This window comes from Micropterus dolomieu, linkage group LG20 (genome assembly GCF_021292245.1).
Source record: "Micropterus dolomieu isolate WLL.071019.BEF.003 ecotype Adirondacks linkage group LG20, ASM2129224v1, whole genome shotgun sequence".
NCBI lineage: Eukaryota > Metazoa > Chordata > Actinopteri > Centrarchiformes > Centrarchidae > Micropterus > Micropterus dolomieu.
The window spans coordinates 36620834-36642398 of record NC_060169.1 but is presented as its reverse complement, the minus strand read 5'-3'; the positions used below and the strand labels follow the sequence as shown (position 1 = coordinate 36642398).

At 40.9% G+C, this 21565-nt stretch overlaps 1 protein-coding gene across 1 annotated transcript; it reads right to left on the bottom strand.

The window, feature by feature from the left end:
- Positions 1-265: 265 nt before the first annotated feature.
- vstm2b (V-set and transmembrane domain containing 2B) lies at positions 266-21179 on the bottom strand. The gene is made up of 5 exons (XM_046032723.1): positions 20508-21179; positions 19778-19965; positions 19099-19128; positions 17831-18269; positions 266-1311 (listed from the first exon to the last, which is right to left on the bottom strand). The coding sequence occupies exons 1-5, from the start codon at positions 20578-20580 to the stop codon at positions 1223-1225; spliced, it is 819 nt and encodes a 272-aa protein (XP_045888679.1). The 5' UTR covers positions 20581-21179; the 3' UTR covers positions 266-1222.
- Positions 21180-21565: the final 386 nt, after the last annotated feature.

Sequence of the window (21565 nt, the reverse complement as noted above, 5' to 3'; positions counted from 1 at the left end):
TCAGGGCATTGGTATTTGGGAAACCTTTTCCAAGAGTCTGTTTGTCCTGGGAAACTTTTGAGATGATGGTGGGGCTTGAGAAAGGACTAGTTGTGTAGATGACATCAACATACTTAAGCTTTGCCTGTAGTGGAATGGAGTTGTCCCTGCATGGACACAAAGCTAGTGTTGACTGTGAGTAATGAGGATTAATGTCATTTCCTGTGAAACTACTTGTGCTAATGTGAATAACCATCTGCAGTGAAAGAAATCCACTAACATATGAAACCTTTGAAATCTACCTTTTATTACAAAAACAATAAACCTTCATCTTAACTGCGGTTGGCAAGTTATCAATAAATCATTTTGTCTCATAGAAATGAAATGACTCACCATATATTTAATAAAAATAAACATTATTGGAGGTGATTAACGACAACAATGGTAAGGTGTGCCTTATCTCAATCAAAATATATCAGCTTATTTTTTGTTGTTTACATTATGGAACATAGCTCAGAACAAAAATGTGTGTGTGTGTGTGTGTGTGTGTGTGTGTGTTTGTGTGTGTGTGTAGGAGGGGGATGGACATAGCATACATCAGACTAACACACTGGATTAACAGTGACTGTATAATGAAGATGCCTGACACAGCTACATTAAAATATGCAAATGATCGACCTGTCATGCTGATCAAACTGCCCCTTCCAAAGAAAAAAACAGAGAGATAAAATGGAAAATGGCTTCCAACGAATGAAAGTGGCTACGTTGAATTCAGCAAAAGGAGTCACACTGAAGTGATCTGAGTTCATCTGTGTCAGATGAACAGAACTGACAGTGGAAGTGCTGCAGTGTTGCTGAAATGTGAGTGTGGACTGTTTGAGGAGGGCCATGCGTGAAGCAGGTGCAGAATATGAGGCAGCGCTTCATGTGGCCACGTTGTATCTGTGTGGATCATTAGCGATGCTCCCATCATTCACTGTAAGCATTTCTCTTCTCCACAGTCTTCTTCCATCTCTGTTTCCATACTGAGGAGCATCCTTCTTTTCTTTAGTCTCATCAGTCCGACTCCTCCATCCTCTGTTGCAGTGCTTTCACTCCCTGCAGTGATGTGTTGCAACGGCATTCATTGATTTAATGTGACCCTTTCTGCCCTGGTGGGCACTGACTGCTGCTTGTTTCGGGGGTTTTTTTGGTATAGAAAGTGAGAAAGTTGCAGGTCAACATAATTTTGGTTGAAGTCTCTTCAGTGGGCCAATAGGAAAGGGAGTAGCTTATGCAGGAACAGGAGAGTGATGCAGAGGAGGGGATCCATGGTGCTCATCACACTGCAGCCTGTGTGAGACAGAAAGGTAGAAGAGAAAGAAAGAAGAAATTTACAACTGGATTCTACAAATCGCACTTAAAAGTATCGTATTTAATAATGTTGCAAAAGGCAACAAAACACTCAATCAACAACACTGAGAGTCTACAGCTATGCTAGCAGCTCTGTGAGGCTGTACTTACGCACAGCAATGCTAATGTGATCACAGGTATAATTTTTACCATGTTCACCATCTTAGTTTAGCATGTTAACATTCTAACATTTGCTAATTAGCATAAAACAGCATATTACAACTCAGGCTGATGGGAATGTCATTGGAATTAACAAATTATTTTGTGGGAGATGAAAAGGACCACCGAAGTTCACCAAAGTTACTACAATTCATCCTGTGGGTAGCATGAATGCCTTAAACACATTCCATGACAATTCATCAAGTAGTTATAGATATTTCATCCTGTATCGAAGTGCTAGACCGACCGACATTGCCAACTACAGAGCCAAGCATGGCTAAAAACAACTGAGGCTATATCCACACTACTATTGTCATTTTAAAACACAGCACTTTGGCTACATTTTCGCCTGCTTTCCAGACTAAAACAGCAAATCCAAAAGCCTAAACTGGAGAAGTTTGAAAACGCTGCTGACCCTGTTTTGTTTTTACTCTAGGTTGGCATATTAGTGCAGACAGGAGAGAATGCAGGACTTTAAAAATGATGACACTGACACTGACATTTGGCTTCCTGATTGGGTCTTATTAGTCATGCAAAGCAAAATCCCAACACTTCTGACAGTGTTTTTGTTGTGGTATATTTATTAAAATATTTTGTGCTGTTCAAATAACACTTGCTTGTCGCTGTACTTGCTTTGTACAGTCGCACAGCTATTCTCATGAAGCATTGCCTGATATGAACAATGCCTCAAAAGCACTCTCAGAAGACGATGTGTCCAGAAGATTAAGAATTGTTGACTTGCATGAAGCTAGAAAGGGTTATAAAAGTATCTCTTAAAGCCTTGATGTTCATCAGTCCACGGTAACACAAATTGTCCATTAATGGAGAAAGTTCACCACTGTCGCTACTCTTTTGACCGTCCTGCAAAGAAGACTTTACGAGCACAGCGCAGAATGCTCAGTAACAACAGAAGGATCCTAGAGTGTCAGCTGAAGATTTACAGACATCTCTGGAACATGCTAACATCTCTGTTGACGACAAGAATTGAGTTCATGGGAGGACACCACAAAGGAAGTCACTGCTGTCCAAAAAAACACTGCTGCATGTCTGAAGTTTGCAAAAGAGCACCTGGATGTTCCACAGCACTATTGGCAAAATATTCTGTGGACATATGAAACTAAAGTTTAGTTGTTTGGAAGGACCACACAACCCTATGTGTGGAGGGAAAAAAGCACAGAAGCACCAACATTAAAACCTCATCCCAACTGTGAAGTATGGTGGAGGGGGAATCATGGTTTGGGGCTGCTTCACTGCCTCAGATCCTGGAAAGGGACCCTTCAATCAAAAAAATTAATTTCAAAGTTTATCAAGAAATTTTGCAGGAGAATGTAAGGCCATCTGTCCACCAATTGAAGCTCAACAGAAAATAGGTAATGAAACAGGACAACGACCCCAAGGACAGAAGTAAATCAACAACAGAATTGCTTCAGCAGAAGAAAATACACCTTCTGGAGTGGCCCAGTCAGAGTCCTGACCTCAACCAGATTGAGATGCTGTGGCATGACCTCAAGAGAGTGATTCACACCAGGCATCCCAAGAATATTGCTGAACTAAAACAGTTTTATTAAGAGGAATGGTCCAAAATCCCTCCTGACCATTGTTCAGGTCTGATCTGCAGCTATATGAAACGTTTGGTTGAGGTTACTGCTGCCAAAGGTGGGTCGACCACTTATTAAATCCAAAGGTTCACATACTTTTCCCACCCTTCTCTGTGACTGATTACATGGTGTGTTCAATAAAAACATGAACACATATGATTGTTTGTGTGGTATTAGTTTAAGCAGACTGTCTATTGTCTATTGCTGTAACCTACATAAAGATCAGATAACATTTTCTGACCAATTTATGCAGAAATTGCAGGTAATTCCAAAGGGTGACTGTCTTGATTTGAGACTATTCTGTCTAGGCAGCGAAGAAAAACAAATACACCTCTCATTCATGATTTCCGTTTGAAAAACAACATACTATGGAATTTCAATGCAATCAGCTGAATTTAATATAAAAAACTGACAACTGTGGAAACTATATGGACTATAGCTGGTGGACTACAAAAACTGTAAAATCTGTGTCCATAATTCTGTAAATATCCTAAATATCCGCTTTTTAAAAATTAAACTTGGGCTGGAAAATAAAACAATAATTATCACAAAATAATTTTTTTCATTAACAATTTAACAAATGCTCAATAAATATTCAATAAATGTTGTTTGATTTTATTCACTTGAATGAAATTAGGACTTAATTTTTGTATTAAGATGTTTATCTTGTTGAGGAAAAAGGACTGAAAAAAGCTTTTACTTCATTTTTACTTGTGCATATTTGTTGAGAAAGATTTTATCATAATTGTTTTGAATGTTCTACCTCAAGTATTGACCATAAAGAAGTTAAAAACACAATTAACCATCATGGTTTCTTCAACTTTCACCAAGGAGCAAAAATCAGCCTTTAAACAACAACAATTACAATACTTATCGTGATAATTATCGATATCGGAAGATGTGAAACTTTTTATCGTGATAACATTTTTGGCCATATTGTCCAGCCCTAGAGTCACATTCATTTTACTGTTAGTAAATAGTACTGCAATAGTACCATTACTTTATCCACTTTATACACACACATTACACAGTTAGAAAAGGAGTTGCAGTGACTGATTTGCATTATCCATTGAAAAAAAGTCTGCTGGGTCTTGGCATATGTTCGCAGTCAAAATAGTTACCACTATCAATATTTGTAAATCTAAATCACACAAATTAGTATACGCCAACGGTGGCTAGCTTTAGCTCTTGAAGATGTATGGTAGGATTAGCTTTATTACTCTGGATACTCTGGATAACGTAAGCTAACTGTTTATATAACCATGTGTGTTTTAGATCTCTCCCTGCTCCATCACAGCGGATTTAAACTATCAACTCATCATGAAGTCCTACAGCTACTTAAATCAGCTGTATTGGAGCAGGGAGAGATAAAATCGTGCAGGACAAACGTTGGGCTACTCCAGGAGAGGGTTGGGAAACACAATCGTAAAAAAAATTTGTTGAAACGGAGTTATTGTCATCACACAGGTTTGTTATATGTTAGAAACAGGAAGAGGCGGAGAAAGCCGGTGTGTTCAAGTTAATAAACACTCAACTAACGTTAAAGTGGAAAATTACCTACAATAACCTACTGTTATTACAAATAGCCTACAATATACACCTCTACCAAGCCCACCCTCCACCGGCCGCCGCCGCCGGCAAAACTGCACTGTAATGAGAGCTCAACAGTCCGCGGAGCAGGTGTGTTGCGGTTCTGTCTCTGGGATACGCGACACGAGACCGTGGACTTTTGTGTCGCGATTTCAGTCTTGGTTTCAAAACCGTTACAACGGTCCCAGAAGTGGCTCTCCACAGAGAATAGCTAGCAGTCTATTTTTGCCGCTAGCCGCGTCAAGCAGCACAGAGCAGATCGAACCAGGCAGAAAGTCAGACACAGAACGGCAGAGAGAATCTGGTCAATTGTCAAAATAAAAAACCCTGTGGAGACTCCCAATTGTAAAACAACAACAAAAAAAATTTGATTCTGAAATTCTCTTTGTGGGATATGAAGCCTGAAGTTGACGGAACAAAATGGGGTCACATAGAGATGTGAAGAAGGTAGCAGAAGCACAAAAAGGACAAATTAATAACAACTCACTCAATAATGTGGGGCAGGCTGCACACTCCGCCGCTGAAACACTTCTGAGACGCTTCCAGTGGACTTCATCAAAACCGTGGCGCTGCCGTAACCTGCCATAGCCCGAGTCAGTGGATTCATGGCGTTGGGGTATTTAGCTTATTTTGACAGTATTGTCGGAGTTAGAGCGCCACTGTTTAAAAGTATTCCTTTGTTATATTGTGTATTGTGAATGGGGCTTAAATGTAGTGAGCAATGTCACACCGCTGAGCCTCCTGTTTTTCTAACTAAAAACCCACTTATGTTGATGTTAAAGCTAATATTCATTTTATTAAATAAGGCATCACCATTTCCCAAGTGTATTTGCTGCAAACCAAAAGACAACTTCTTTTTTTTTTTTTCTCAATTCGGTTTTGAAACGGAATAATCAAAGAACAAACGATACACAGAATTTAGTTTCATTCTGTCATAAAACGAAGTTTACAGAAAAGTTCACAGAACACCAGCATTATGACCAGGAATGGCCAACAACAAAGTTGTGACAGTGATCGACGAGCATCTGAATGTAAATACCTTGTAAATACAACTTAGTTATGCGGTGGTTTCCCAACTTTACAAGTTGACAAGGACTCAGTGAATTCAGCATAAAGCACATGATTGAGATGGACAGACAGCGAGAGAAGGGTGGGGCAGGCTTATCAGTGACTACGCAAGCCCCCCCAAACCTCAGATGAAAAATAAAAATATGAGAGGCAATTTGAGACACCTGACAGCTTATCTCTCCCCTTGCCCTGCCAGCCGCTGCCAACGTCCCTCCTCCCATATTAATTGTTTCTGCCACTCACATGTCAGATGACATTGCAGAAAAGAGACAGATGTCTGCGTTTGAGCCCCCTCCCCCGCTCACATTACTGTTTCCTGTTATTACTGAGGATAAGGCAGCAGAGCCGAGAGCGAGCATAGGGTAATCTTTCAATTTTGTCACAGTTGTAACCTTCATCTGTTATATACTTAGAGCAGATCAACTCAGAGAAAACTGTAAAAAAAAAAAAAAAACCACACAAAAAACTGCAGAGATGGATTCCTACAGGTTCTTCTGTCAACAGAAAAGTGTCAACAACCCACTTAATCTGTAATGGATTCAGTGTGTAACAGACACCAGCAGCCTTCCCAGTTGACAATCCACTCAAGGACTCAAATATGAAAATATCAGACCACACCACCACAATAATAACTTTTAGATTAAAATCTGCACCGGCTTTATGCTACTCAAGGAAAATCCATTTTATCTAACATTTTTCTTCAATAAAGAATAATTAGTAAAACATTTCCCAGGTGCTAATTTAACATCAGACATAAAGTTAAGCAGTTATTAAAAACTAAACTTCGACAACCAACCATATAATAAAAAACCTTCATCATTATGAGGCAAATACGACCACAGTAACAACCAGAGATCATTTTAAAACATCACTTATATTTTATCATCACTTAATTATGTTTTAATCAATTGAATCTCTGCTTCTTCTTTTTTTGCTGCATCATTGTACACACGAGCAACTACATGGCAGGCTGTAAATGTTACAAATCGAGTCCTGTCACAAAATGACCAAACCAACACTGATGGCAGTTGTGAAGGCTCATGGAAACAGAGGACAGTGCAAATTAGAGGCAGGGTTCTAACGGCTAAAATCCATTGACATTATATTCAATGCTGTTGAGTCCACCAGAAGCGGCTCTCCGCTCCGCTGAGAATAGGTAGCAGCTCTATTTTTTACACAAGCCGTGTCAAACAGCACAGAGCAGATCGAACCAGACAGGAAGTCAGACACAGAATGGCATAGAGAATCCGGTCAATTTTCGAAATAGAACACCCTGTGGAGACTCCCAATCATAAAACAACAATAAACACGGTTGAAACAGACACAAAAAGAAATGAAACTATGTAGCCTACTTAATCACAGTAGAAACACAAAGAGCAAACTCTGATTACCAAATCAACAAAATCTAAACATGTCAGCAAAATCAAGCAGGCAAAATGCTCATATTCTGAAATGCTTCTTGTGGGACACGCAGCCTGAAGTTGACGGAACGAAACGGGGTCACATAGAAGAAGAAGAAGATGGTAGTAGAAGCACAAAAAGGACAAATTAATAACAAGTAAATAAAGTGGAGGAGGCTGCACGCTCTGCTGCTGAAACGCTTCCAGTGGACGCATCAAAACCGTGGCGCAGCCATAACGTGCTGTAGCCGGAGTCTGTGGATTGTTGACAGACATCTGCTGAATATCCAAACGTGGACGAGCGTGACGTTTACTCGGAACTTGGTGATACTGAACAAGAGGAATCAGACCATGCAAGCAAAAACGAGGAGCTCATACCAAAGAGAGAAGTCTGTTGAACCACGCTACACTATTGCAGCAGCTCCAGGCATGATGTGTGTGTCAGCTAACGTTTAATGAGTTACTGCCCTGGGAGCGTCTCGTCCTCTCACATTACCTTTGCAGCAGCAAGTAAGTTAGCCACAGCCTAGCTAACATTAGCTATTATCATGGTATTTGTCATGGTATAGGATTTCCCCAGAATTGCATGTTATCCCACCTTTATGATGCAGAGAATGAGTTGCTGTTGGAAATTCCAACAGTAATTCATGATATTTCATTGAATTAACAATAAATGATCTTTATGTATCATTATTGGAATATGAAATTACCTATATTTACCTATTTAGTCATATTGCACAGCCCTGCTAGAATGTAATGCTTGTTATGGTTTTTAATCCTGAGGAATATAGACAGTAAGATGTGACAAAGACAGGAAACAAATGTAAACAGCAGTTTAGACAAACTAAAACTAGCCATGAACGCAATGTGGAGGAGGAAACTCAAGATAAAACAGGATGAATACGTTTTGTTTAACTGAATGGTTAGTGGTGCACTTAACGAAAGGACTGCTCAATTTCAGCAGCATTTCAGAAAAAAGTAGATTAGATAGATTAGATAAACTACAATAAATGTATTTGAGCAAAGAGGACAACACAGGATCATCTGGATTAAGAACAAAGAAAATAATTGTTCTGTGATCGGTCACTGGACTTCAACCGGATATAAATTTGCTTATCTGTTGACTGATTTCCCCATCAGAGACTGTTCTGCTGTTACACTTGTGTTCCTAGACTGCAAATACAAATTCAGTGTTAGTAATTCAATCCGGGATATAGTATATAAGTATATAAGCATTGTGCTGACTGTGCTCCGTTAGTTCTCTTGTCAGCTATAATGACTGGATAGGAAACACTTTCGGATATTTCATTTTAACAGTGAAGCTTTTTAATCCCACCAACATGTTGATGGCCATAATGTGACAGATACATTGGATGATCCTTTGTTAGCTGCTTTATGAAATGGATTCAAGTGAATTTGTATCACCAGGTTCTGAACACGGCGTGTTATTCATTGAGCTGAAAATTAAAGCTGTGATTTAAACATGATGCAGCTAAACTGTTGAAGGTATAATGTGCTTCAGTGAAGTAGCGAGATCAGAGAGGAAGCAATGCAATTAGAAACGTTATAAATAGAAACGTGCTTATAAATCCTCAGAAATGACCAACATATAGCCTCAATAGTTGGCTATTAGTATTAGTAGGCTTAGTTGAAGGAGTTATTTAATTCTTCTGATCTTTCTACTGTACATGTTAGTGCTGACCTTTATCATTTATTTCTCTATCATCTCATTTGAATAGTTTGATCTGCAGAAAAGGGAATTTCTAAGCCTGGATACTCTTCCACAGTTGTAGGTTTTCAGTTGGTGATGTTCAGTACATTCTTTTCACTGTGTGGTTAAACATTCTGTCTCATCTTTTTGCTTTAATACGTGCTTTTTAATTTCCTGTAATCACATTTACCCTCTTTATTTAAAATACCATACATATCTTTGCTACTGCACTGTTTCTGGAGAAATGTGTGTATCCTTCTAAAGAAATAGTTTTTTTTTCTTCAATAGACAGAGGTCTTAATGTAGTTTTTAAATATTAGATTCTGTTGTTGCTAACCAGCTCCATTATAGCCATGCTGTCTTGATGTGACTTCTTGTCCACGGGTACAAACTGATCTACACCCACACAATAACACTGTAAAATATAGGGAGGATTTCACTTTCTCTCTGATTTTGCCATGAAATCTGTTCAGGAGATCCTCAAGATCCAGTGACGCATTTGGAAATCAGTCAGTGATTGACAGTTATAATACTAAAAACTAAACTGTGAGAGCTGGTCGTCTAGTAATTGGAGGGTCACTTGTTCGATACCCAGCCAGGTGAAGTGTCCTTGGGCTAGATACTGAACCACAAATTGCTCCTGAATGCTGTATGGGTATATCAGTATTATCATGAGCACTGAGGACAGTAGACGCTGTTTGAATGTATGTGTGAATGGGTGAATGTAACAAGTGTTGTAAATAGTACTCAGTTTAGGTATGTTATTAGGGATGGGGATCGAGACCCGGTTCCAAAAGGACCTGGTTCTGAAATTCAATAAGATTTGAGCTTATCGATACTGCTATCGAGACTTGCGGGTCCTATGATGTAACATTATGTCTCGAGCATCAAATGTGATTTAATTTGAAACGCAATGGATAAGAAAATCATCAGGCTGCAGTCTCTGCCTGCTCTCTGTCGGCTCCTACACACACACACACACACACACACACACACACACAGCGGCAGCAGAGCGTGAGGCGGCGCCGTCGCGGTGGAATACAGTTAGCTCCAAACTACTGTAACTATAGTTGATGTCAGCTACACTCATTACTGTAAGTACATGCAATAAAACCTTCGCAAGTAAAAAGACAATACTTTATCAATCCACCTGTCTGTAAGGTAATGTTAATCTCTGTCCTCAGTATCTCATCCTGTATGTTTTCTACAAGCACAGCTAACGCTAGCTTGGCATTAGCCAAATGTTAAAAACAAGCTAAATAGAAAGCTGTCGGTCTGGAGCACAGACTGGTCTGTAGTCTAGTCCTTCTACCTGGTAATGTTACCTGCAGCCAGCGAGAGAGGAGGAGGGACTGATACAGTCACCCTACATGTGATGTCAGATAAAGTTATTGAGTTACTTTGCAGTTGTCTAGAAACATTTAGCTGTATTTAAAATCTTAAATTAAAAACAACCAGGCAGTTAATATGTACACTTCAATATGTTTATTTATCGCAAGTGATAAGTCATCTCAATATATAACGTTATCGCACATTGAATATTTTCCTCATACCGTGCAGGCCTACAGTGGATAGAAAAAGTCTACACACCCCTGTTAAAATGCCAGTTTGTTATGATGTAATATAATGAAACAAAGATAAATCATGTCAGACCTTTTTCCACCTTTAATGTGACCTATAATATGAACAATTCAATAGAAAAACTGAAATCTTTGAGGGAGAAAAATAAAAAAGCCCTCAAATAACCCGGTTGCATAAGTGTGCACACCCTTAGACTAATACTTTGTTGAAGCACCTTTTGATTTCATTACAGCAGTCAGTCTATTTGGGTAGGAGTCTATTAGCATGGCACATCTTGACGTGGCAATATTTGCCCACTCTTCTTTGCAAAAGCGCTCCAAATCTGTCAGATTGCGAGGACATCGCCTGTGCACAGCCCTCTTCAGATCACCCCACAGATGTTCAGTTGGATTCAGGTCTGGGCTCTGGCTGGGCCATTCCAAAACATTAATCTTCTTCTGGTGAAGCCATGCTTTTGTGGATTAGGATATGTGCTTTGGGTCGTTGTCGTGCTGAAAGGTGAACTTCCTCTTCATCTTCAGCTTTCTAACCGACGCCTGAAGGTTTTGTGCCGAAACTGCCTGGTATTTGGAACTGTTCATAATACTCTACACCCTGACTAAGGCCCCGGTTCCAGCTGAAGAAAAACAGCCCCAAAGCATGATGCTGCCACCACCATGCTTCACTGTGGGTATGCTGTTCCTCAGGTGATGTGCAGTGATGCTTTTGCGCCAAACATACCTTTTGGAATTTTCATGCTTTTGGGGGACTTGACGTTTGTTTTTGCAAATTTCAGCCTTGCTTGGAGGTTTTTCTTTGTAAGAAAAGGCTTCCGTCTTGTCACCCTACCCCATAGCCCATTCATATGAAGAATACGGGAGATAGTTGTCACATGTACTTGCCAGAAATTCCTGCAGTTCCTTTAATGTTGCTGTAGGCCTCTTGGAAGCCTCCCTGACCACTTTTCTTTTCGTCTTTTCATCAATTTTGGAGGGACGTCCAGTTCTTTGTAAAGTCACAGTTGTGCCATATTTTCTCCACTTGATGATGACTGTCTTCACTGTGTTCCATGGTATATCTAATGCTTTGGAAATTCTTTTGTTCCCGTCTCCTGACTGTCTCTCTCTGTGGACCATGGCTTTTGCTCAGAGATGCAACTAAGAAAATCTCAGGAAAATCCTCCTAGAACAGCTGAACTTTATTTGTGATTAATCAGAGTCACTTTAAATGATGGCAGGTGTGTAATGTCTTCTAGTTAACATGAGTTTGAATGTGATTGGTTAATTCTGAACACAGCCACATCCCCAGTTATAAGAGGGTGTGCACACTTATGCAACCAGGTTATTGTAAGGTTTTTATTTTTCATTTTTCCCCCTCGAAGATTTACGTTTTTTTTTCTATTGAATTGCTCATATTATAGGTCACATTAAAGGTGGAAAAAGTTCTGACATGATTTATATTTGTCTCATTATTTTACATCATTAGAACCTGGCATTTTAACAGGGGTGTGTAGACTTTTTCTATCCACTGTACCTCATGCCCGTTGGGTCTGGTCTTACCAAATAACCATCACTAAATAATAGTAAAGTATCGATAAAGAATCGGATCGTTAAGCAGTCTCAATAAGGGTATCAATATCAGTAAAAATTAACGATGCCCATCCCTATATATTATGGTAAAAAAAAAATGTTTATTTGTCCCTTAATGGTAAAAGAAGTAAAGCTAAGCTAATGACTTGTGATTGTTCATTGTTGTTAACATGATCTATTTAATGTTATTCCATTATATGCTGAAATAATTTCTGAAATATGATTTTTTAATGTTTAAAAACATGCTATGCCAAGCAGCTGAGTTGTCATTTACTGATTAAACTAGTGATGCAAAGGTGGTGGATGCGGGGGTGGTGATGGTACAGCGGATTAGACACATGCCTTTGGTGTGAGAGACTTGGGTTCTACTCCCCACTGTGACACATCCAGGATTGTGTCCCTGAGCAAGACACTTGCAACATTTTGAAACTACAACAAAAACATCCACCGTCTCATGTCGCAGTTTCTTATCTTTGGAGAAAATAATACAATTCATGCTGTGATGTGCTTGCTTGCCTTTTAGCCACATACTAGATACTAAAGTAAATGGTACAGGCATACAGCACAAATTAAGGTTGAACTGGTTCATTTTGATAGCTCTATTTTGTACTTTGTTTTTAAGAATATATTACTTTGACCATAAGTTGTGATGTTTGATGGAAATATTTACTTAGTTGCCTGTTTTTAATGTTTTGCTAGGGTTAGAGCATTTTGCAAACAAAATGTGTAATTTTGGCCAGCAATGTTCAGTTTTGGCCTGTGTGTGAAGTTTTTTGAAAATGTAACTTCTGAATGGACAAATGTGTTCAAGCAAATAAGAAAAACTATAATTGAAAAGTAACAGAAACCAACATTATGGTCATATTGATTGTTTAAATTCATTCCTTTATATGCCTGCCCTCTCTCTACAGGCTTAAATACACAACCAGAGTTTGCTGTGTGTTTTTTTTTTTTTTTTCATTAGTCGAGTCAGTATTGTTCCATTCTGCAGTTTTAAGCAATGTAATTAACTGTGAATGGCAAACAGATCAAACAACTCAAATGTTAGAGAATTGCAGCTGCGGGGCCAGTTCAGGTGAGAAAGAAACAAGTGGAAATAGTGAAAGAGTAGCGGAGAGAGCGAGGCACTGTGTCCGTGCTCAGGTGAAGGAGGTGTGCTGGAGGTCTGAGCACAGTCCGGTTGAATGAATGACTGTTAACAGTAAATATTCAGTTGGTGATGCAGCCTCTAAAGAACCACAGTTCCTGAGTTGTGTTAACCAGCAGCTGAATATTTAGACACAGCCCTAGGGCCCACTGATTTCCTCAATGTGGAAAACATGGATGGAATTGTGGAATTTGATAAGGCTGTCCTCCAGAACATCCGTGGGAGGAAATGATCAGTAATCAAGTATTAACATATTTTATGTGGGACAATTCACAGTGCATGTATTGCAACAACGCATTCATTTTGAATTGTCCCCTATTAAATAGTATTATAGTATTTCAATACCCTACTGTTGCAAAACATTTATTGTGAATTGTTCCCATAAATAATACATGCACATACATTTGAATTTTTCTCTAAGCATATTGGCATGATACATCAAATTCATGGATACTGATTACATTTTTAATATGTTCTTATTAAACTGCTGAAATTGTATTTATCCATCACATGATAACACACTCTTTCAGAAGACAAAATATGCCTACAGTTTTTTTTTGTCGCTATGGTACTATCACACAATTATGTGGTAATATACTAGTACATCTGACATTGACTGAGTACAGCAAAAACATGTAGAAAGACATGTTTCGCATTAAAGTACATTATGTTCACACAAAGTAAATGCGTAATTTTCGATAAGATTTTCTTATCTATTCAGGGTTCAACAATAACGGTGGCCCGATGGCCCGGGGCCAGTAAAAAGTAATGTCGGGACAGCTGAACTAGCAACTCACTTGCCCAATCAGGCCAGTGCAAAAACATTTGTATTTTTAAAAAATAACATGATGTTCATTGAGTAAATTATGGTCCTATTTAGGGGGAAATAGATGATAATGCAGCATATGCTTTTGGGCGGGACTACTTTGTGATTGAAAGGTTGCTACCGTTTGAACTGATTACATTTTAGTTTAGTTTTTTTATATCCAGGATGTATTTAATAACTGATTAAACATTCTAACAGTATAACATAACTTGTAAGTCTTTGGTTTTGTTGTAACACTGATAAATGACTTTTTTTTGGTCCAGTTGCAAAAAAGTTTAACGTTGAGCCCTGCTATTGTTAAAATACCGTTTACTATCACTATGCTCCTTATTCCTAACTGAACAGAATCACAGGTATGAGCTTTTTATGTGACCTCGGTGGGATTCAAACCAACAACCTCAGTTTTGGTAGCTTAGTGCTCTAACAGAGCCACAAAGGACCACTGCAGTGATTACAGGATGTACAATACAATACTGTAAAATACACTACATGATTGCCATCCATAATTACATTGCTAATTTCACGAGGTGGTTAACTCAATTGGTAACCATATACTGTAAAAGGGGGTGTGAACATGAGCAATTCCTTTCAACACGGAACAGAATAGACGGCAAAGCAGCAGTGCAATCGATCAGAGAGCTTGTGGACAGGCTCAAAGAGGTCAGGACAGGGCCCCGTTAAAATTAAATGGGAAAACACGGAATTTGGGAACAAATTTCAACTGATTTCACAGGGCCCTACAGCCCTGAAGTTAGCTACAACAGCAGCCCTGTAAAGGAGTCCCTCTTGTGCTATGAAAAAGTAGATGCATAGTCCATGAGTTCTGTTTATTTTACATTACAAGTAATAAATGTGTGTATTTAATAAGATATTCACAGTTTATTAATTGTTACCGAGGTACATGCCACAAGCCAAAAAGACTGGAAATCACTGATCTGAGGGAACTAGTGCGACGGCAACCACATTTTAACACAATTGGAGTCAGAGTAGAGCTGAATGATTTGGGGAAAGAATCTAATTGTGATTTTTCTGCCAGATATTGTGATTACGATTCAATGTGCTTTTTTTTTTTTTAAGGTTTAGCTAAAGTTCAATATTCACTGCGAGTCTATAGAATAAACACAGTTAAACACTGAACAGACAACTGAACAAATCTGAAGAAGTCTGCAAAATCAGGCAGGCAAAACGCTCTTATTCTGAAATGCTTGATGTGGGATGTGTAGCCTGCACAGAACGGAGCGGAACGGGCTCACAGAGAGCGGTTATCTGTAGTTGAAGCACACAAAATGACAAACATCATCATCATTATTTGCAATTATCTATATTATGGTCACCTTTCATTTTCTAGAGTCCTCAGCCTTGTATCAAAAAACAGTTGACATCATTACCGTACTGCTTTAAAAAGACCCAAACAATTAGAGGCATTGAACCATCAGGCTTGACTGGCCAGTAATTGAAGTCGAGCCTCTGACTGTGAGGTTTTATGTGCTGCGTCAGCAATCATCCAGAATGCAACCAACAGATGTAGGTTACATAAATAAACAGTGGACACATGGCTTCACAACTTCTTGGTAATCATTGGTTTGTTTTTGGTTTGGGGCTTACTGAAAGGTACACAGATACAGGAGGATGAAGTCTATGTCCCAGTAACAGCAGGTTTGGATTTGTTGCAGTTTTATCACTGGATGTGTGAATTGGGCCTTATCACAGGTTAGTCTGCGGGGTGGGCCTGTCACATTTAACCTAAAACAAACTGATAACTGACCATTTCTGTGGTCAGATACTGTATTTTCCATTTCACTGCGCCAGCACATGTCTCGCCGCATGACCACCAGAGGGGATTCCGATGCTCGGAGCAGACGCAGCTGTCTAAAAAAGCCCTTCATTACTAGTACCTGTCCTGATTAAACTAAACACCACACTGTTCAAGTGTCTGCAATCACTGAATGAGTTCAACACACATTACATCAGCTCAAGTGCAGAAATCTAATCTTTGTTGTAGTATTTATTTCTCGGGCAGGTAGAGACTTGACAGGTTCCCTGAAAAAGTTGCTGTTGCCTTTTGCATATATTAAAAGAGGCAAATCTTCTACAGTCACTCGAAATGTTTGACATATGCAAACAACGTTACATGTAAAATTGATCCTAAAATACATCAAATGCACATCTATGGCTAATGACTCTATCATCCAATGCCTGCTACGGGTATGAGAACAAATTCATAAGCTATTATTGCGTGACTGTTTGGCTTATATTGCTTTACAGACACACAGATGCTGACTGTCTTTCCAGACATCTCATAAAAGGCAACACATATAGGAGCAGCAGCATCAGTGAGTGATGAAGTCCTCTCCCTTCTCCCTGTCATTGAACGTCTGATCAAAGCTGTGAGGACAGTGGACTGATACTCTTCTGAATTGACACAGCAGACTTCAGCAGACACAGAGAGCAGCAGAAACAATGTCAACTGTAATACCTTGAAACCCTCTCACTAGCTTCTGTCATATCGCAATATAATTCCAGCACATGGACGTTTAAATGTTGGAGTCAACCAGAGCACAGGCCCTTCATAGCCGACAGACAGCATCTGTCATGCAGTCCTTGGGGCTGACTCTCTGTATCAGCAGCACGGCTGACAAGACTCCACTAGACTGGGATGAGTTTTAATTATTCACATTATGCTTCAGAACTGGGGCAGGTAGAAGAGCTATGGGGGGGTAGATTACAACTCTCCACCCCCCCCTTGCTCTCATCCCTCCCATACCATCTGCCAAGCCACTGGCAGAGCCGCTGCCATAAATAGGTGTTTGTATACAAGTTAACAAAAACGCTTCCCTGATTTAAAGAGAAATTTGAAGAGTGTGACTGAGGTAGGGCAGCAGCATATGAATAGATGACGGAGAACGCGGAGCTGGGTGATCACACTCGTTTTCTCACATACAGCACATGGGAAGACACACACAGTTTGTGTGAATGCAGAGATATTCATAATCTCACATGCAGGGCAGCCCCCAAATCTGAGAGTCACTACTGATGACAGAATGAGAATATATATTTATATACTAAATGCTCCGTATTTGTATTGCACCTTTCTGACCACTCAAAGCGCTTTTACACTACATCTGCATTCACCATTCACTCACATTTATACACTGAGCCTAAGTGCTCAAACAGAAACTAACATTCACACACATTCATACACTGGGGGAACAGCCGCCACGGGCAATTTGGAGTTGGATACTTCGACATGCAGCCTGGAGGAGCCGGGGACTGAACCGCCGACCTTCCAATTAACGGGCACCTCCTGAGCCACAGCCGCCCCATATATATATATATATATATACACACACTATTTCCAAAGCTGGTCAAATGAAAGACAATTTTCAATTCCTAGTAATTCCAGTAGCTATATAAGCATGATGGTATTATGTAAGTACTCTGTCCAATATGACATGGAAATAAGGCAGACTCCAGACTTGTCAAGTATGTAGCAGAAACTGTACATACTTAGAAATATAGTGGCAAGTGCAATTGATCAGAGGACTTAATGGTGAATCTCAGACTGAAATATCTTCCACTGCTACACAAAGATAAAAGGTCCCTGTCAAAGAAAAACAACGGCACATTTGCTCAGATCTGAGTTACAAAGATGGATGAACCTTGAGACAGATGCAGACCAGCACAGCAGCCACCTGCAAAGTCTGCTAATATCTGTGTGTAAATCTCAGGTGGTTCCTCCCTTCCACCACCACTAGGGGTCACTGTGGCTCTGTTTCACTTCCAGCGCCCCCCCCCTCCCACACTCACTCACCAGCTCCATGCTGCTGCCGGAGGATGGCTGCGTTCCCTGGCAGTGGTGAGGCTGACGACTTGGCCACCGAGGTGGTGGTGGACGAGATGGACGGGAGGAGGCCAGGCTGGGCCTGCTGAGGCACGCGGTGCTTCCCCTGCCCTAACCTCTGACCTCCTGCCAGCCCCTGGCCGGGCTCTGAAGTGGCCCTCCCCGCTCCGCCCCCTCCCAGTGCCGTGTTGGTATTCCTCAGGGGCCAGCGGTTCTGGATGTGCGACACGGCCTCCTCGGCCACCATGCCATCACCCGGCGTGACGTGCAGCGTGGCACGAACCATAAATTCCTGAGTCTCGTCGGCCCACAGGTCAGACACGCGACACTCGTACACGCCCTCGTCTTCCTTCTTCACCTTGGACAGGCTGAGGCGGTGGGATATGGCGTTGCCTTGAACACGCACAGTCTAGAACCAAAGCAGAGGACGAGTGAAACACTGAAATATTGCAAACAGCAACTCTTGATCAAATACCAGTTTAAATATGCATTAATCAGCAGCTTAATACGGGTAGCTTCATTTTTTATGAGTAAAGGGGGAGGAACAGGCATCAGCAAAAGCCCCAACTCATGGCCCTGTATTAGCTGCTCAGCAGACCGACACATTAGTTCTTAAAGAGGCTCAATTATCCCTAATAAGGGTACATGTTAACAATAAAAATTTAACATATTATTATAGCCCTGCCACAGCATGTGTAACACGGACACCAAGTCTGAAGGAACTGGGATAGCAGAGCACTGAAGAAATTCTTTGGTGAATAATAGTCACAGGATTTCTTAGACTAATTCATCTGTTGATATAAATGGACAACTTGTATTCAGGCATAAAATGGATCTTTAATTTAGTTTTGAGGTCCCAAGCTTTTTTGTTTTCTTTTTTCTTTTCTTTTTTTTTTACCAGAAATGATTACAGGCTAAACACTAAGCAGCAGAAACCATGCTGGTTCACCCAGTTTGTCAAATAAGAATGAGTGTCGGGTGTATCAGTCGCTAGTCAGACCTTTGGTCCTGCTATCACAAAGAGACAGCCTGAAGAGAGAAGCATGTTCTTCAGTGGGATAAATATTACACTCCACCTTTTAAACATAATGTCCTCCCCCATGTCGAGTACGGTTTCTTTTTTTTCCTCTTCGGACATGTTAAGTATTATAAATATCAATGCAATTTATTGAATGACTGTCCTCTGGCCTGCTAAGCATCACTCTTCAGTCTGTGCAGTCAGGAAAGCAGACACTTACACTTATTTTTGTGGCCTCCCTTGGAGTGACCTGAAAAGAGAAAGCATTGGGAATCACACATATACAACATGTTTATCAAGTAACTAAACACCAGCTGTTAAAACACTAAAAGATGCACATCATTGGCAACAATAACACAAGATTTTTCTTTCATGTGGTGGAGAGAGGCATGAGCAGAGCTGCTTGCGTACATTTCTCAAAGACGCCATTGATACTCTCTCTCCCTCTCTCTCTCGCCCTCTCATCTTTTTCCTCTGCTCTCTTCACCCCCGCTGCATGTTTTAATGTGCTTAAACCGCAGAGGAAATGCAGCAGATGTGATTGTCCCTGACTCCCCCGACGACTGAAAAAGACTCAGACTGATTTGTAATGCCGAGGAGGAAAGTAATTCCCACTGCGTCCTGCCACAGTATCCTATCATGGCGGTTTTAGGCAGCAGACCTGAGAGGAATATAATGTTGATAACCAACAAGTGGCCTTTCTACAAAGTGTTCAAATGTTGGTGGCAAATTTACATGGCAGAAGTGCAACTGTTATCTATTCCTATGATCAGATTTTTTCAGGTGTGAAGGTACAGTATTTGTCCAACAAATAGGAACAGGTCATATAGGACACATTTTTAGCATTATGTATAATTAAGCAATTGCGTGTCTGTTGTCAGAGTTAGTGTTGTTGTTACCTTGGCTCTGTTGGCCGGAGCGCTGATCTGCAGCTCATGAGGCAGTTCTTTAGGCACATCCTCCTTCAGGTACCACCACTGGATCTCCAAAGACATGGGCGCGGAGCTGACAGCCTTGAAGGCGCAGGGCATCTCCACATCCTCTCCCTCCCCCACGCTCACATCTTTGGGGACTTCAGTAAATGCAGCTTTGGCATATGAAGGGGAGAGAGGAGAGACACCAGATTAATGAGCGGGGTGGCAAAGTGAAACTGCTGTGTGTGAAACAAATTTCATGAGCCTGTAACAATCAGTTTGACCTGCTGTGTGTGGCCGTCCATTCTCCCTCCATCATGCAGACTTCTTCTATTTTAAGCTCTCCTCCTATAGTCCCCATTAACCGGCATTTGTAGACTGGAATGGTTTTATTAGAGCACCTGTGATCTATAATCTGCCTCAGCTTTATTTAATCAAATAATGGAAAGCAGTTCTCCAAGCTTTCCATGATGCTATGGGCAGGGCTGGGTCATTCTGTGGGTTTGTTTTGCACTGTTACAAACATCCAACTATTCACACAGAAGGAATAACTGAACAGTAAAAATGCACAGGCTTGGTTTAAATACTAGTGGGATGCATGTTTAATCCCGTGGACAGCTAGCATTTATTTTTAAGTATAGCTTTTTAAAAGCCACAGTCAATTCCCACTGTTTCTCTCATTCTCCATTTGCTTCCTCTCTGGGGGTTCACTTACCATTTGCACAAACCATAAAGGGCGAATGGAGAATGAAGTAATAAAGGAGGCCGTAGAATCCTGCTTTTTCCATGGCACAGTAAGGCTCGTCACTCTCAGCAGGGACATTAGACGGTCATTTGACCTGGATGTGTGGCGTCCTGTTAACTGCCTACTCAAATAGCTCCAAATATGGGCATAGAAGAACCACAATCCAGAGGCGGCCTCTGTATCAGCCAGGCAACATGTACGATCCGAAGGTGAGCTGGAGCATCATTAAACCACGTTTCAGCTCAGAAACAAGACAAAACTGCAATAAATCTACAGCAAATTAGTCAAAGAAGTAATGTTAATCCCTCAGTGAAAGCGGCGGCTCCTGTATTCCCCGCTGAGCGTCGTGTATAAGTGGATACCGAACTTCCCGGACAGCGGCAGAAACCTGCTCTTCATCATCACCCCGCTTCCCTCTCCGGGCTCCGCTCCAACACCCATCACATAACCGATCCTCTGTGTGAGAGAGGCTGCCACAGCCGGGGAGGACACTGAAAGGACAGCCTCCCCCTGATACGGAGAAACAGGAGTGATTGCTGGGAAGAGACAGACGTTTGCCCGTGTTTGCGGTTCACCCTCTCTCCTCTAGCTGCTGTCACAGACCCGGAGCCTTCCCGCGGATTGGTGTGCGTCGCGAGCGCTCGGCTAGGGCGCGAGCAGCAGGGGTCCTCTGCGCTCTCTCTCTCTCTCTCTCTCTCTCTCTCTCTCTCTCTCTGTCTCTCTTTGTCTCTCTCCCCCTACAGTGTGATTGTGCCTCGTCTTCCACTCACTGCTTCCATAAAGTCTTTTCTTCTTTCATTTATGAAAACACACATTTTTGTTCCTCTATCCCAGTGGGGACATTTCATTGACGCAATAGCCCCTTACCCTAACCTTAATTAACCATCATAACCGCATGCCTAAGGTAAACCCTCACCCTAACTGTAACCCAAATGTAACCTGAACTCTAAAACCACGTCTTAACCCTCACAAAGTGTCTCTACCCGTGGGTACTGAAGTTGTTGTCCCCATGGTGGCACAAGTCCCCA

Bases quoted from the DNA above. Each gene is read 5' to 3' on its own strand.
- vstm2b (XM_046032723.1), bottom strand. From the start codon at position 20,580: ATGGAAAAAGCAGGATTCTACGGCCTCCTTTATTACTTCATTCTCCAT. The intron at 19,966-20,507 runs GTAAGTGAACCC...CATATGCCAAAG, and splicing joins CTTTATGGTTTGTGCAAATG to CTGCATTTACTGAAGTCCCC. The intron at 19,129-19,777 runs GTAACAACAACA...TTCTCTTTTCAG, and splicing joins CTCCGGCCAACAGAGCCAAG to GTCACTCCAAGGGAGGCCAC.